Here is a 16,322-nt window from a genome sequence, read left to right as displayed (position 1 = left end):
GTGGGCTGGTTTGCCCCCTCCCCTTGGCCCATGAAGCCCCCAAACACTCGTCGGGGCTCCCAAAACACCTTTGGGTCATGCTGGTCATCACCCGGTACCTCCGGAACACTTCCGGACTCCAAAACCCTTCGTCCAATATATCAATCTTCATCTCCGGACCATTCCGGAACTCCTCGTGACGTCCGGGATCTCATCCGGGACTCCGAACAACATTCGGTAACCACGTATATCTATTCCCTATAACCCTAGCGTCATCGAACCTTAAGTGTGTAGACCCTACGGGTTCGGGAACCATGCAGACATGACCGAGACAACTCTCCGGCCAATAACCAACAGCGGGATCTGGATACCCATGTTGGCTCCCACATGTTCCACAATGATCTCATCGGATGAACCATGATGTCAAGGATTCAATCAATCCCGTATACAATTCCCTTTGTCTACCGGTATAGTACTTGCCCGAGATTCGATCGTCGGTATGCCGATACCTTGTTCAATCTCGTTACCGGCAAGTCTCTTTACTCGTTCTGTAACACATCATCCCGCGATCAACTCCTTGATAACATTGTGCACATTATGATGATGTCCTACCGAGTGGGCCCAGAGATACCTCTCTGTCACACGGAGTGACAAATCCCAGTCTTGATTCGTGCCAACCCAACAGACACTTTCGGAGATACCCGTAGTGCACCTTTATAGCCACCCAGTTACGTTGTGACGTTTGGTACACCCAAAGCATTCCTACGGTATCCGGGAGTTGCACAATCTCATGGTCTAAGGAAAAGATACTTGACATTTAGAAAAGCTTTAGCATACGAACTACACGATCTTGTGCTAGGCTTAGGATTGGGTCTTGTCCATCACATCATTCTCCTAATGATGTGATCTCGTTATCAATGACATCCAATGTCCATGGTCAGGAAACCATGACCATCTGTTGATCAACGAGCTAGTCAACTAGAGGCTCACTAGGGACATGTTGTGGTCTATGTATTCACACATGTATTGCGGTTTCCGGTCAATACAATTATAGCATGAATAATAGACAATTATCATGAACAAGGAAATACAATAATAACCATTTTATTATTGCCTTTAGGGCATATTTCCAACAGGAGATACCCTGGTAAGTTTTTTTACTATTACGACATCCGTGCATCTTTTTGCATACTTATAAAACTAGTACATCATTGCTAACTACGAAGTTATTACTATGTTTTTCAACAGATAACCCTTGTGTGCCTCATCTGATGTATACTCACTGTCGCCTCGATGTTTTGAACATACAACTAGGTCGTCCTATGAATCTCAACTGTCCATACCGGATTTCTAAAAGAAGTGGAGACATGACAATCAAAGAATGGAAAAAATGTATGGACAGTCATAAGGAGCTTCTTGGAAGCAAAAGGAAGTGAAGCGCAAGAATTGGAGACGGGATGATCTCCATTCTTCATAATGGAGAGTCAAGGTCTATATTGTTTTATGCTATTTTATCTTAAGTGTGTTTACGTCCTACCTGATACTGATGATCATGTGCTAAGAACAATTATATGGGTTGGGTTCGATGACTATGAGTATGATGATCGTATGACTTGTTATTAATAACGAGTAGAAGTTGTATGATGATGCATGATTAGTAGGACTTGTTATTATATATGATGATGTATGATGCGAGCATGAAGAGTTATTATATATCAGCGGGTAAATTGAACATAGCAGTAGCGTTGGTAAACCAAGCACGAAGATATAAGAGAGGACACTTCTCTTTATTAGCTAGCTAATAACAACCTAAATTAACTCCCAAAACCCCTAAACCAGCCACTTAAAAAAAACCTCAGCTGCAGCCAGCTTCTGACGCGTGGATGTCTTTTGGTCCCGGTTTATGTCACCAACCAGTACCAAAGGCCCTCATGCTTGGGCTGCCCGCAGCGGCCACGTGTAGGCCCATCTGTCCCGATTCGTGTAAGAACCGGGACTAAAGGGGGGAGGCATTAGTAAAGACCTATTAGTCCCGGTTCAAGAACCGGGACAAATGCCTTGTTTTCTACTAGTTTACGCTCGCTATGGAACGGCCTACGAGATTGGGTTCCATAGGTAAAAGTGAACTGTGTGGCTAGGTCTTAGTCGACTGAGACTTAGTGAAGTCGCAGTCAAGTGACATAACAAAAAAAACATGTAAGAAAGAAAAAGGAAAAACTGACAAGAAAGATTTGCACAGATCTAAATGTAAGATCTTACGAATATAGCATTGTTGAGACATAACAAAGTCTTAGTCGATTGAGATTTAGCAAGACTGAAAAGGTGCGGATCACGAAGGAACAAACCTGATTGTTTACGTGAAGGACCGTCAAGATCACGAATATGTATAAGTTTTCACAGAATTTTTTGAACTTTATTGAACCTGGAAATGTCATTTTCCAAGATTTAAAAAAATGGGCTCCAAGGAGCCGGTCCTCCGAAATTTTACACCCCTCCATTCCCCCTTGTAATGTGCATTGTTTCTAGCTCCAATACCAAAGAGTGGGGTGGAGCTGCATTTTGGACCAAAATAGCCATGTATGCATGTGGTCTCTGTCCAACTCATGTGCGTGCCGCTGAATAGAGGGTTACTTTATGCATGTCCCGTGGATTAAACAGTGTTACTATTGCCGAAATATGCTCACCGCTGCATATGCGCACTATGTTGCAATTTTTTTACAGAAAATCATATGTATGGTTCCGTCGGGACTTGTGAGCAAAAGAACGAGGGAAAGAGAAGGTGCACGGATGGCTTTGCTCGGGACTTCGGAGCCTCCCGATTGGACCAGCTGCTGCTCACGAAAAAGGAGGTTTAGCCGACACCCTCTCCAACAGGGAACCGCTAGATTTCGTTTTCTAAGCTAGAAAGGGACGTGGACATCAAAGAACTAGATTAGCTGGACAAAGTAGGTTAGCTGGACAAAGCATCCACAAAAACCTGACTAGAAGAACTAGATTGTCACAAGTAGTTCCTAGTCCATGGAATGTCACGATCGAAGCCATGGATGCACGGCACCAGTCGGTACAAACTGCTGCACGTTTGCCCAAAGTGAAGCTTGAACGATGGTCAAGAACCGGAGGTTGTCCAACTAAGCGACGCGTAGTGCTATTTTATTAGCTTGTTCTTGACGTCGTACAGAGACATGGCATTGTTTGTAGGGATAAAGTGGAAACTCCTTGTCCTTGGTTCCACGGGAAGAATGGGTAACTTTGAATATGACAAAGCTTTGTTTGAAGCAAAGCCATCGTAGCGGGTTTGGACCGCCATTAGTTTGTCCTACTAGTAGTATGGTAAAAACAGGATTTGGTTGTTCAGTTTTGCCGCGTATGCTGGGTGCCTTCACCCCTCAATGAACGCATGAACCCTCTAGTATTATTTATACTAAATTACTTTTGTTTAGACTTTGCTGACCCTTCAAAAAATTTATTTGAACATATAACCCCATGTCGAAGGCGTAGTAATATTTACCTATCGCCACACCCTTCTGGTCGTCGCATTTGACTTTTGTCTATCGCCGGTCGATCGCCTCGCCAGCATGCCACCTGCCGTAGTCGCCAACATGATTGGCGGATCTCGGCTAGAGGTTCTATGTTTAGCTGGTAGATCCTTCGAGAGATTTATGGTGTGTGCAGATAATTTTTGATGTGGTTGTACTAAAATCATAATGCGCTAGATAAAAGTCATCATTTAGGTGGGGGTGTACCGCAACAATAAGTTTGGCACTTCTCGGTTCGTATCTGCACGCTAGCGGTGCTAGCAATTTTCCCAAGCAAGGCGGCATGCCTAAGATTTGGAGCGCATACAGCGTAACACATCCAGCGTCGGCGCCTTCCGGGGTGCCATCGGCACAATTTGATCATTGGAGGCATAGGAGATGGCCTTCCCATCATACGCTCCCCTAGAACGGACGAGGGTGGTCGTGCAAACCGTGAGCAAACTCGTTAATTGCAGGTCTTAAGTCATAGATCATTATCCAACAGTATCATCGCGCATCACCGCTTGCAGTAACGGGCCATTAAAATGTAGGACCCTATGTGGCCTCTTAGCTTTTAGCTCCTTCAAAAAATTCCGGTTCCTTACCAAACCCCTAAAACTTAACTCCTTAAAAAATTAACGCAAATTCATTTACTTTTGGGCCATCAAGTAAACTCATTACTTCATTAAACGATATCATAGTCACATACTTCACCTGTTCCTTCGCGAAGAGAACTGATCCAATTAAAATTACAAGAAAAATCAAACACTTCAATAGAGACACAACCTTGGCCGCTCCTACTAGTCCATCTCATTTTAATTGCCGACATTGTTGCTCTTATTAGTAGGCTTTTTGAGCTTGCACACTTGTTTCTTCACTGCCTCCTCAAACTTGGACATTGCGTCCTCTGTAAGTCTCATCGCTAGTAATCAGTGCACCAACATCTAGTAGATTTCTCTTTATCAATGGACAATAGATCAATGTGCCCTTCTTTCCAATACAAAAACTTGCATCCTTTCTACATAAAATTTTAAGAAAATAATGTTTTTCAAATTGTCACGAATCTAAAGAACAACCGTATAAAATTGCACTCGCTCTATCCATTCACACTAGTAGAAAATTCATTCGGAATGTTTCGTCGTGCTTGAGACGTGACCCAGCACACGTCGTTAGCAATCATCGCACTTGATGATAGGTAGAGGCTCGCCGACAACTGCGGGGGCGAGGGCTGAGGCCAGCCGGCCGGAGGACGTGGTTGTGTCGGCGCTCGGTCAATGTGTGAGATGCGAGGGCACATTCCATAGGTGGCGCCGAGTGGTCGTGGTTGTTGTGTGGTTCGGTCCATGATGAATCCTGCCAAAATGTGACGGCGTGAGGGCTTGGGTCTATTGAATCCGGCGGTGGTGGCGATGGGCATAGATGCGTCGGTTTGTGTGGCGATGACGAGAAGCAACCGGATCAAAGTGGGGAGGAGCACGGGGGTGCTACAGGGTGTCGACGGCGACGCGTGGTGGCCAGTGAATGCAAGTAAGACGGCACCGGAGTGGATGTAGCCGAGCGGGGGTGAGCGGTAGCCGGGGAGGGGAGGGGGGAATTTTATACTCATGAAGTGAGCGGCTGAGGAGTAAAAATTGTACTCCTCTAATACCGATAAGAGATCGACTATGTTCGGTTTAGGCCCTCAAAATCAAATTGTTTTACTTTTCTTACCGGTTGTAGGGATCGGTTAGAAATGCTCTAAAACATGTACAAAGTTGAACATTGGTAACCTTGCTTGCTAAGCTATAAATAGACCTACTAGCCTCGGAGCAACTCAACTCTAAGGATATCTCATCTCCACAAAATAAGGCCCGAGGATACAATACACAAAATAAGGCACGTACGGTGGTGGTGGAAATCATCAATGGACAAGCTTCCCAAGCGCCCGGCTAACTACGTGCCACTTAGCCCGGTTGGGTTCCTTCCGCGCGCCAGTGCAGTATACGGCGACCGCACGTCGGTCGTCTACGGGCGTCTCAAGTTCACATGGAGGCAGACGCACGAGCGCTGCCGCCGCCTCGCCGCCGCCCTCGTCTCCCTCGGCGTCCGCAAGAACGACGTCGTCTCCGTCCTCGCGCCCAACGTGCCGGCTATGTACGAGATGCACTTCGCCGTGCCCATGGCTGCTGCCGTGCTCAACACCATCAACACGCGCCTGGACGCCAAGGCGGTGGCGGTCATCCTGAGGCACGCCCAGGCCAAGGTCCTCTTCGTCGACTACGAGTACGTGCGCCTCGCTCACGACGCTCTCCAGATCGTTGCCGATGCCGGCGCGCCCGTCCCGCTTGTCACCGTCATCGACGACATTGACAGGCCTACCGGCGTCCGGCTCGGCCTCTTCAAGCTCGAGTATGAGGCGCTGGTCAGCAAAGGAGACCCGGCGGCGGAGCTTCCCTTGCTCGCAGACGAGTGGGATGCGGTCGCGCTCAACTACACCTCGGGCACCACGTCGGCGCCCAAGGGCGTGGTGTCAAGCCACCGTGGTGCGTACCTCAACACCATGGCCCAGCTGCTGTCGTGGGAGGTGGGCACCGAGCCGGTGTACCTCTGGACGCTCCCCATGTTCCACTGCAACGGGTGGACACTCACGTGGGGAATGGCGGCGCGCGGCGCCGTCAACGTCTGCATTCGCCAGAACCGCGCCGCCGACGTCTACCGTGCCATCTCCGACTACGGCGTCACCCACATGTGCTGCGCGCCCGTGGTATTCAATATCCTCCTGGAAGGCGAGACCCGACAGCTCACCGCTCCCGTCCACGTCCTCACCGGCGGGGCCCCGCCAACGGCCGCCCTACTGGACCGCGTTGAGCAGATCGGTTTCAGGGTGACACACTCCTATGGACTCACGGAGGCCACAGGGCCCGCTCTGGCCTGCGAGTGGCGTCACCAATGGGACCTCCTGCCGCTTCCGGAGCGCTCCCGACTCAAGGCCAGGCAGGGGGTCAGCGTCCTATCTCTCGCCGATGCCAACGTCGTCGATGACGACACGATGTCTAGTGTGCCACGCGACGGCAAGTCCTTGGGTGAGATCGTGCTCCGTGGCAGCCTCATGAAGGGGTACCTCAACAACCCTGAGGCGAATGAGAAGGCCTTTAAGGGAGGGTGGTTCATGACGGGCGATGTCGGCGTCGTGCACCCGGATGGGTACATCGAGATAAAGGACAGGTCAAAGGACGTGATCATCAGCGGCGGTGAGAACATCTGCAGCAAGGAGGTGGAGGAGGTGTTGCACCAGCACCCGACTGTGGCCGACGCAGCGGTGGTTGCGATGCCTCACCCACATTGGGGCGAGACTCCGTGCGCGTTTCTCGTGGCAAAGGATAAGGCTGCTGGGCTTTGCAAGGATGAAGTGATCACCTTCTGCCGCGAGCGCCTGCCGCGCTTCATGGTTCCCAGGAAGGTGGTCGTCATCGACTCCCTCCCGAGGAACGCTCTGGGAAAGGTTGAGAAGGTGAAGCTACGGGATGCGGCCCGGAATCTTGTGCCCTCGGCCGCGTCAAGGCTATAGGACAACTATGTACTGCGCCCATCATGGTGATAAGGGCAATATTGTACTACCTCTGTGCCTGTAACATAAGATGTTTTTGTAGTTCAAATTTTAAACTGTAAAAACTTCTTATATATGGGACGGAAGGAGCATTTTAGAAATAGTATATGTGTGGTTTCCAGGAAGGTGGTCGTCATCGACGCCCTCCCGAGGAACGCGCTGGGAAAGGTTGAGAAGGTCCAGTTGCGGGATGTGGCCCGGAATATTGTGCCCTCGGTGGTGTCAAAGCTATAGGACGGCCATGTACGTACGATGCCCATCATGGTGATAAGGACAATATTGTATTTTAGAAACAAGAAAATAAGGCAGCATATATGCGTGCCAATGTTTGATTGCACTATGGACTTTTTTCTTTGTATTTTCTTATCTGAGTACATCATCTTATCTTAACTTATTATTAAATATGAACTTTTTTAAGGTTCAAATATGAAGTTGCTATGGGGATATTTTGTTTGGTTTGTGATATTATAATATCGACACCATTAGATGGCGCATGTGTGCTATGAGATAATTGGGCACGCATCCCTTTGTATCCCTAAGGGCATCTCCAACCGCAACCCGTAAATTTTCTCCCGCATTAGTACGCGGATTGAAGGCATCAGTCCGCATACACGGATGCGGCAGGACGTCATCCAACCGTAGCCGCATATACATCCGGCCTTCCTCATTTTCTTTATGTTGACGTATAAATGTAGTGACTAGTCTCTTCTATCAGACTGGTCTTTTGCTTGCATTGGCTAGAGCATGCAATTCTAAATGGTAGCGGAGCCAATAGAAATTGAGTTCAAGACCCGACTGGCGCAATTAAATTACAGCCCACTTTCAGTCCATGTTCAGGCCTGAGGGAGCCAATGTATGTATTGCCTAGACTCTTCCATTAGATCGGTCTTTTGATTGCATTGGCTAGAGCATGCACTTCCATATTTTAAGTCCGCCACGATCAAATAACCGCATACATAGAGTACAAACGTTCAAATAGCTTCATGCAACACTAGTTCAAACTTAAAAAAGTTCAAATATTACATCCAAACATTGTTATCCCCTTTAACCACCCACAAATTCTTAATTTAGATCTTCCTTCAGCTGCTCATGAGTTGGTCGATGCCGAGTTTGTTGATGCATTCGAATAAATTCTTCAACTGTGGCAGGATTCTGGTCTGGAAGTTCGATAGGATCACCGATGTTCTCAAATTCTAGAGCTGCGGTAGCAACTTCACCATCATCCTCAACGATCATGTTGTGCATGATCACAGAACATGTCATCACCTCCCACAAGATCTCCGGATCCCATAGTTTAGCAGGTCCACGAACAACTGCAAAACATGCCTGCAGAACTCCAAATGCCCTCTCCACATCCTTTTTAGCTGCTTCTTTGGGAAAAGTGAGACTTTTTCAGGCCAATTGAGTTAGAGATGGTGCTGATAAAGGTAGCCTACGGAGGATAGATACCGTCAATCAGATAGTAGCTCATGTTGTACTCATGTCCATTGGACAGTATAGTGGCAAGGAGGAGTTTTCCTTCAGTCAGCATCGCAAACAACAGTGATCGCTGCAGCACATTGATGTCATTATGAGACCCGGACATCCCAAAGAAAGTGTGCCAAATGTGATGCAATGCAACTGCTTCAAGAATGATGGCGGGCTTCTTAACATAACCCTAATATTGCCCTTGTAAAGCCTTTGGGCAGTTTTTCTATTTCCAATGCATGCAGTTAAGAGATCCTATCAATCCTGGCCACCCTCTAGTTTCTGAGATTGCCAAGAGCCTCTTAGTGTCCGCCACAGTTGGTTTTCTCGGGTATTGAGGTCCGTACACCTTGACCACGACAGTTAGAAACCTGACCATGGCATCTCCGCATGTGCTCTCATTCGTAGGTACTCATCCCACGAATCAGCTGTCGGGCCATATACAAGCATTCGTAGTGCAGTTGTGCACTTCTGGTAACCAGAGAAGGCAATCGTTCCGACAGTGTCCTTGAAGACGAAGTGTCATCATATATGTGGCATCACCAGTGGGTCCTCCTGCCGTTCCCTGAGCGCCCGCTCCTCAAGGCCGGGCAAGGGTATGTCTCACCGACACCCACTGTCCTCGTCAACGACAACACCATGTCTAGTGTGTCGCACGACGGCAAGTCCTTGGGTGAGATCATGCTCCACGGCAGCAGCCTCATGCAGGGGTACCTCGACAACCCCGAGGCGAATGAGAAGGCCTTCAAGGGAGGGTGGTTCATGACGGGCGAAGTCGACGCCATGCGCTTGGACAGATACATTGAGATAAAGGACAGGTCAAAGGATGTGATCATCAGCGGTGGCGAGAGCATTTGCAGCAAGGAGCGTGAGCAAGTGCTGCTTCAGCACCCGGCTGTGGCTGATGTGACGGTGGTCGCGATGGCTCACCCACACTGGGGCGAGACGTCGTGCGCTTTCCTCGTGACTAGAGACAAGGCTGCTGGGGTCTGCAAGGATAAAATGATTGCCTTCTGCAGCAAGCGCATGTCATGCTTCATGGTTCCTAGGAAGGTGGTCGTCATCGACGCACTCCCGAGGAACGCGCTGGGAAAGCTTGAGATGGTGAAATTACGAGATGCGGCCCAGAATCCTGCGCCCTCGGCCGTGTCAAGGCTATAGGGCGACCATGTACGGTGTCCGTCATGGTGATAAGGACAATATTGTACTACCTTTGTGCCCGTGATATAAGACAATTTTGCAGTTCCAATTTTAAACTACAAAAACGTCTTATATATGGGATGGAGGGAGTATTTTAGAAATAGTATATATGTGTGCCAATATTTGTTTGTACTTTGGTTTGTGATATTATTATCTATACTATATTCCTATACAACAATAAATTGAAACTAGTGTATTCAGTCATTTTTTACAATCTTGTGTATCATGAGTTTATTCATAGTTAAATCTTTGCGAATTTGACTAAGTTTGTGGAAAACATTATCAGTGTATCTACAACATCAAATTAGCATATAATTAGAATCATATTTCAATATACTTTCACGATTGTATTCATTTAAGGTTGTGGATGTTGGTGAAGGATAAATAATTTCGACTTAACACAGATTTATGTTGATGCCAAATCAAAGTTGAAATGGAGTTCATACACAAACATATTAAAAGAAATATGGTTATAGAGGCTTCCGTTTTAGGGAATCTGAAAAAGCAAAGCAGCGGACTCCAAAACCTTAAAAATGGTTGTAAAGGGCCCTCTAGAACTGAAGCAAAGGCTCCCTTCTTAGTGAATCTGCTAGAGTTGCTCTAACAGTAGCAGTCACACTAATGATAAGAAACCAATGTTGAGGTCAGATCATGAAACCACCCGAATGAAGCTAACTGACCATATATCAGTAACCTGAGACAGAGGGGTAAGCTAATAGAGAAAATGAGCAGTAATATATCAAGAATTATTGAGCCAGTCTCAGCACTCATGCTAGAATTTCATGATCTAACCTCAACATTAGGTTTCCATCGTTATTGAGTCAGTCTAGGGTAAATGCTATTGGAAAGTGTAACAAAAGATCCATTGAGACTTTCAGGAATCATTTCATGCATTGACGTTCGAGCAGGAGACGGGCCATATGATCCCAGATGGGCGCCTCATTCCGCTGCTGTGAGTCGCCGGATCCGTGCAAGGCCGAGCCTCCAGCCCCATCGTCGCTTGTTCCCCTCCCTTCGAGCCCCGCCACCGTCATGGTCGGGTTGGGAGGATACGAGTGGCACCACCGCAGATGGGCGCCTTGTTCCGCTGCCACGACTCCGCCAGTTCTCCTCCGTTCGAGTCCCGCAGCCATTGCCGGAAGCCGCTGCCGTCACAGTCAGGTTGGGGACAAGACCGGCGGCACGATAGACGGGCATTTGACTATAAACGTTTTTGACTAGCAGCGTCCATGTGGCTGGTAGGACTAGGGTTCCTACCGACTCGGCTCCTTAGGTTGTAGGTGTAAGAAGCAAGGGTTGAGGCCGAGGGCGGCGGCTCCGGCGTGTTGGCGCCGTCGCGAGGGAAGAGAAGGGCGGCGTCGGCTAGGGTTCGGCGCGACTAGGGTTCCGGCTCCTCTGGAGCCGGGCAATATGATAGAACTATCTTTATTGCTTAATCTCAAAAGGTATCTTACAATCTAATATTTATAACCTCAAAACGACTAGCCTAAGATAACTTGTGGGCCAAGCCCCTAATCTACTGCCCATCGGGCCTCCTCCGGTTGTATTGTAAACCGGTCATAACATCTCTCCCCGCCTGCACAAACAGCTCGTCCTCGAGCTGAAAGTCTGGATAGTGATGGCGGAAGTCATCACGTGGCTCCCAAGTAGCCTCCTCCACCGGAAGACCCGCCCACTGGATCAAGACGAACCACACCCCGCGACGAAGTTGTGCCTTCAACACCTTCTCTGGCTCCGGAAGAAGACGTCCGTTGGCGGTCGGAGGAAGCGCGGGTGGAGCCGCCGGTGGCTCGCCACGAAAAGGCTTGAGCAGCCCCACATGAAACACATCATGGATGCGAGCACCGGCCGGAAGTTGAAGGCGATAGGCCACCTGCCCGATGCGCTCCAAGATGGCGAAGGGTCCCGAGTAGCAAGGACCAAGCTTGCGCTTCGCGCGCGGGTCGAGTGACTGCGTAGAGCGATGGAGAAGATGCAGCCACACCCAATCACCCACCGCGAACTCCGTCTCGCGATGGTGGTTGTCGTAGTAATGCTTCGCCAGCTGCTGAGCCTGAAGTAGACGCTGACGGACCTCAGCAAGCATCACGTCACGGGTGCGAATCAGGTCGCCTGCGGCCTCTGTCCGAGCCGTAGCCGGGTCCACCGGCAAGATAGGCGGAGGTGGCCGCCCGTAGACCACCTCAAATGGGGTCGCACGCAGGGCGGAGTGGTAGGAGGTGTTGTAGCAGTACTCCACCCATGCGAGCCAATCCACCCAAGCGCGAGGCCGATCACCTGTAACACAGCGTAAATACATGGCAATCACCTTGTTAACCACCTCAGATTGGCGTCCGTCTGGGGGTGGAAGGTCGTGCTGAAGCGGAGCTTAACTCCCGCCATCCTGAAGAGGTCGGCCAAACATGGCCCATGAACACCGTGTCGCGATCACTGACGATCGAAGAAGGGAACCCGTGCAGACGGACAATGCCGTCGAAGAAGGCACGGGCCACGGACGCGGCGGTGTAGGGATGCCCCGGCGCGATGAAGTGAGCATACTTAGAAAAGCGGTCGACCACCGTGAGAATGACCGACTTGCCTCTCACCTTGGGAAGCCCCTCGATGAAGTCCATGGAGATATCGGCCCAGACCTGAGACGACACATCCAGGGGCTGAAGAAGACCAGCTGGTCGTAGTGTCTCCGTCTTGTTGCGCTGGCATGTCGCACAAGAGTGCACCCAATCACGAACCAGGGCACGATCACCAGGAATGTAGAAGTCGGCGCGGAGACGATGGAGGGTTTTCTGCACACCCTCATGGCCAGCCGAGTGGGCTAGCAGCAAGACCTGGTGACGAAGATCATCATGTGCTGGAACGAAGACACGGCGCCCATGGACGAGCAGACAGTCGGAGAGGCGCCAGGGCTCCTCCAGGGCGCCGGCCTCCAGCTGCTGCCGCAGGAGAACCGCGTCGGCTGCGGTCGCCGTGGCCTAGCGAATGTCGTCGAAGAGGCCGAAAGTCGGCCCTGAGCGGATGCAGAGCGCCGTCCCCTCGGAGTCGCCGGTGACGGAGTCGAGGTCGGCATCGCGGCGGGATAAAGCATCTGCCACGGTGTTAAGACGACCCGGGCGGTACTCGACGGAGAAATCGAAGCCGAAGAGCTTGCTAATCCACTGATGTTGTGGCATGGTCGAGAGCCTCTGATTCAGCAAGAACTTGAGGCTGTAGTGGTCCGTGCGAATCTGGAAAGACCAGCCCCACAGATAGGGCCGCCAGTGGCGCACCTCCTGCACCAAGCCAATGAGCTCCCGCTCGTACGCCGCGAGCTTGAGATGGCGCGGGGCGAAAGGCCGACTGAAGAAGGCGAGAGGGCCATCGCCCTGATGAAGCACGGCGCCAAACCCCACACCCAAGGCGTCACACTCCACCACGAACGGGCGATCGAAGTCCGGCATCTGAAGAACGGGCCCCATCATTTCTTACAAACAACGCGCAAGCTCAATAGGTATATGTAATAACATTTCTTACAACGGATATGTAAACTTGTCTTACAAGGACACTAGGAGCACGACAACCGCCAGGATGAAGCAACACAAAATGGAACTAAGCCAACACATAATACTGGTAGGCACACTATTTCAGCAGGGGAAACAAACAATATATTATATGATAAGAAAGGCATATATATCCTGAGTGTTGTCCATGGCGGCCATGGCTCGAAATCAGATTCGGTGCATGGAACAGCTCTCTTCCATTCCCAATAGATCGACGTCTGATCACCTGCAGCTGCACCTACTTCTGGAACTGGATGTTGTCCAGGTGCGGCTGCTTCATCTTCCCCAGGTACTGCTCGTCTTGCATACATGATCACAGAGCACATCAAACTTATGTTGTTGCACAGGTTTGAATCCATCAACCAGGAAATATGAACTAAAAACATCTTGTAGACAACCATTGTAGTCGTTTCTCTCTAACCAGCAATCAATAACCAGCTGCAAAATAGATTAATTTTTCATATTGTTGAGTCATTGGACACCAACATAAGTCCTTCATCGATGACTACAATGTCGCGTGATGCTTCCACATGATGGACCATCCATTCTATGAAACATAAATGGTTTATGAGGCGGTACATACAAATTACATATGTGAAAAAGTTTGTCCGTGTATTTATTTTAGACAATAAAACAGTACTCTATATCCTGTAGCTTTGCCATGTCTTAATCCAAATTTTCTATAGTCCTTACGCGACAAAGAAAATCTATCTCAAGGAAAGATCAATGGGTCTTCCTTGTCTAGTTCAAGCAAGACATGAGTTATTCTATTTTTGGCAACAAGTTTTGAGCTACTCGTATATACACAACAAATTAACACTGAACATTTTTCTACTCTGCTTAAAGCAAATACTACCATTCTGCTCAGGAATAAGTGATATGCTCACAACCTGAATTGCAGTATTGTCCTAACAGCAATCTTAAAGACACTTAATGCCTTATCGAGCCCGGTAAACTTAGAAGGGTAACGCTGCAACAAGTAGTACATGCTTCCCAGCACCAGTCTCACTGAAGAAGTGCCAGTCCTCACCTCATCAATCACAGTGAGCTCAAGATCAACGAAAACAGCACGGGGGACATGCTTCCCAGCACCAGTCTCACTAAAGAAGGGGTTGATGCTGATGAAGGCGTGCATAAGCAGTGCCCTTGGCGTTGACCTTGAACCCTAGTGCCAGATCCTGTTCCCTAACCGGCGATGGTGTATCCCTCGACGGATCTGCATCCATAAGGCGAGGTGAGAGAGGGGGTCAGCTACAGCCTCCTGCGGATCAATCGGATCGGAGGGGGAAAACAAGTGCGGATGAGGGGCACCCACCCAGGCTGGTCCGCCACCGCGGGGCCTAGGCACGCCGCCAGGACGGCAACGGCCTTGTCGGGGAGGACGGCAGCGGCCTCCGGGCGCGGTCGTCGGAGGCGCTGCGGAGCTTGTCTCCTCGCGAGCCGTAGGGCGCGGCGGCCGCTGCCGAGGGGTGCGGGGAGGGCGGGCTTGCTGGAGCTTGTGGTGAGGAGCCGGGGACGGCGGCGGGATTGGAGATGAATCACGGGGGAGCTTGAGTGGATCTCCAGCCAGCGGGATTGGAGAGGAATCGGGGGAAGGGGAGGAATCGAGTGGATCTCCGTCTAGGGAGTGGAGGTGGAGGTCGTGGTTGTGGTTGTGGTCGCCGGCGGTGTTGAAGTGGTGAGCGCCGGCCCCGAAACCCTAGCCACGGGGAGCACGGAGAAGAACCAGACGGCCTCGAGGGGAGGGTTGGGGCTCGGGGGTCGGCGACGGCGATCGGTGAAGGAGGCGCCGGCGGTCGGTGAGGGAGGCGGCGGAATTGGATCTGGATCTGGATCTGGATCGAGGGACTGAGGGGGAAGGGTGTGCCCGTGATTGAGGGAACGAGGGAGAGGTGCTGGATTGAGGGAGTGCGGGAGGGTGTGGACGGCTCAGATCGAGTACAGTGGGGGGTGATCCATGGGCTGCCTCCTGATTGGTTCGAAATATGAGGTATTTAAAATTATTTCTTAGACCTAAAAACAGGGTATTTTTTGAAGCAGCTCCCAAAACTATTTTGCAAAATGGCATCACTAAAATTTTCACGTCATTTAGACCACATTTTATGGGTGATAACCAATTTGTATGCATTTCCGATCTTTCTAGCTATTTTTTGTCATTTAAAAAAATTCTTGTTGATTCAACAGGAAGCGGGTTACATTTGAACTGCAACCCCCTCATAGTTTGCTCGTGATTTTTTTCCAAAAAACATTTTTAGGTACAAAATTAGCTATTTCATTAGAGAAACATCAAAAGTTTTTCAAGATTCAACCACTAGCTAGGAACGGTCATTCCCGCCGTTTTGACCGCATTTTGAAACGGGCATAAAAAATCAAAAAAATGGAAATCCTCCGCATTGTATCACTATATGTGACCAAGTTTCCAGAAAAAATAATAAACTTGTAATACGGTAATTATTTTAAAAAAGTGTTCTCAGAAATGAGCTATCAAGTGTGAAGATTCCTGACTTTCAAGCCAAATGATCAATCTTATGGCCACATTCATGGCATAGTTTGTTCAAATGATCACATATTGTGCACAAGGGTGCATCTTGGAATTCCAAACAATGTTGCCTAAGGGAGTTTTCATTTTCATTGCACGGAAAATTCATTTTCCATTTTCCGAGTGCCCGAAAGGAGGTTTTTTGTGAAGGACCTCCCAAATAATTGTTGCAAAATTGGACCAAATCATTTTTCTAAAATACTAGGACATATTTAATGCACAATTGACCAAATGGTTGGGTGTCAAAAGTTTTGATCCACCTCTGGTGAAAAAGACAAATTCCCGCCGATTCAGCTGGAAGCGGGTCAAATTTGAACTGTAGCTGCCTCGTAGTTTGCTCTTTATTTTTTCTAAAAATAATTTCTAGGTACATAAGTATATATTTAATCAGAGAAACACCAAAAAAATCCAAGATTCAACCACTAGCTAGGAACGGTCATTCCCGCCGTTTTGACCGCATTTTGAAACGGGCATAAAAAATCAAAAAAAATCAAAAAAATGGA

The 16,322-nt window shown here is 49.1% G+C and overlaps 1 protein-coding gene across 1 annotated transcript; it reads left to right on the top strand.

Moving 5' to 3' along the window:
* The first annotated feature begins 5,397 nt into the window (after positions 1-5,397).
* On the top strand, positions 5,398-7,041 carry LOC119368981 (probable acyl-activating enzyme 12, peroxisomal). The gene has a single exon (XM_037634067.1). The coding sequence runs from the start codon at positions 5,398-5,400 to the stop codon at positions 7,039-7,041; it is 1,644 nt and encodes a 547-aa protein (XP_037489964.1).
* Positions 7,042-16,322: the final 9,281 nt, after the last annotated feature.

The sequence above is a fragment of the Triticum dicoccoides genome, chromosome 2B (assembly GCF_002162155.2).
Source record: "Triticum dicoccoides isolate Atlit2015 ecotype Zavitan chromosome 2B, WEW_v2.0, whole genome shotgun sequence".
NCBI lineage: Eukaryota > Viridiplantae > Streptophyta > Magnoliopsida > Poales > Poaceae > Triticum > Triticum dicoccoides.
Note: the sequence above shows the minus strand (reverse complement) of the source record. Positions and strands in the feature narration are given on the sequence as shown.

Coding starts and splice junctions, on each gene's coding strand:
- LOC119368981 (XM_037634067.1), top strand. CDS start 5,398: ATGGACAAGCTTCCCAAGCGCCCGGCTAACTACGTGCCACTTAGCCCG.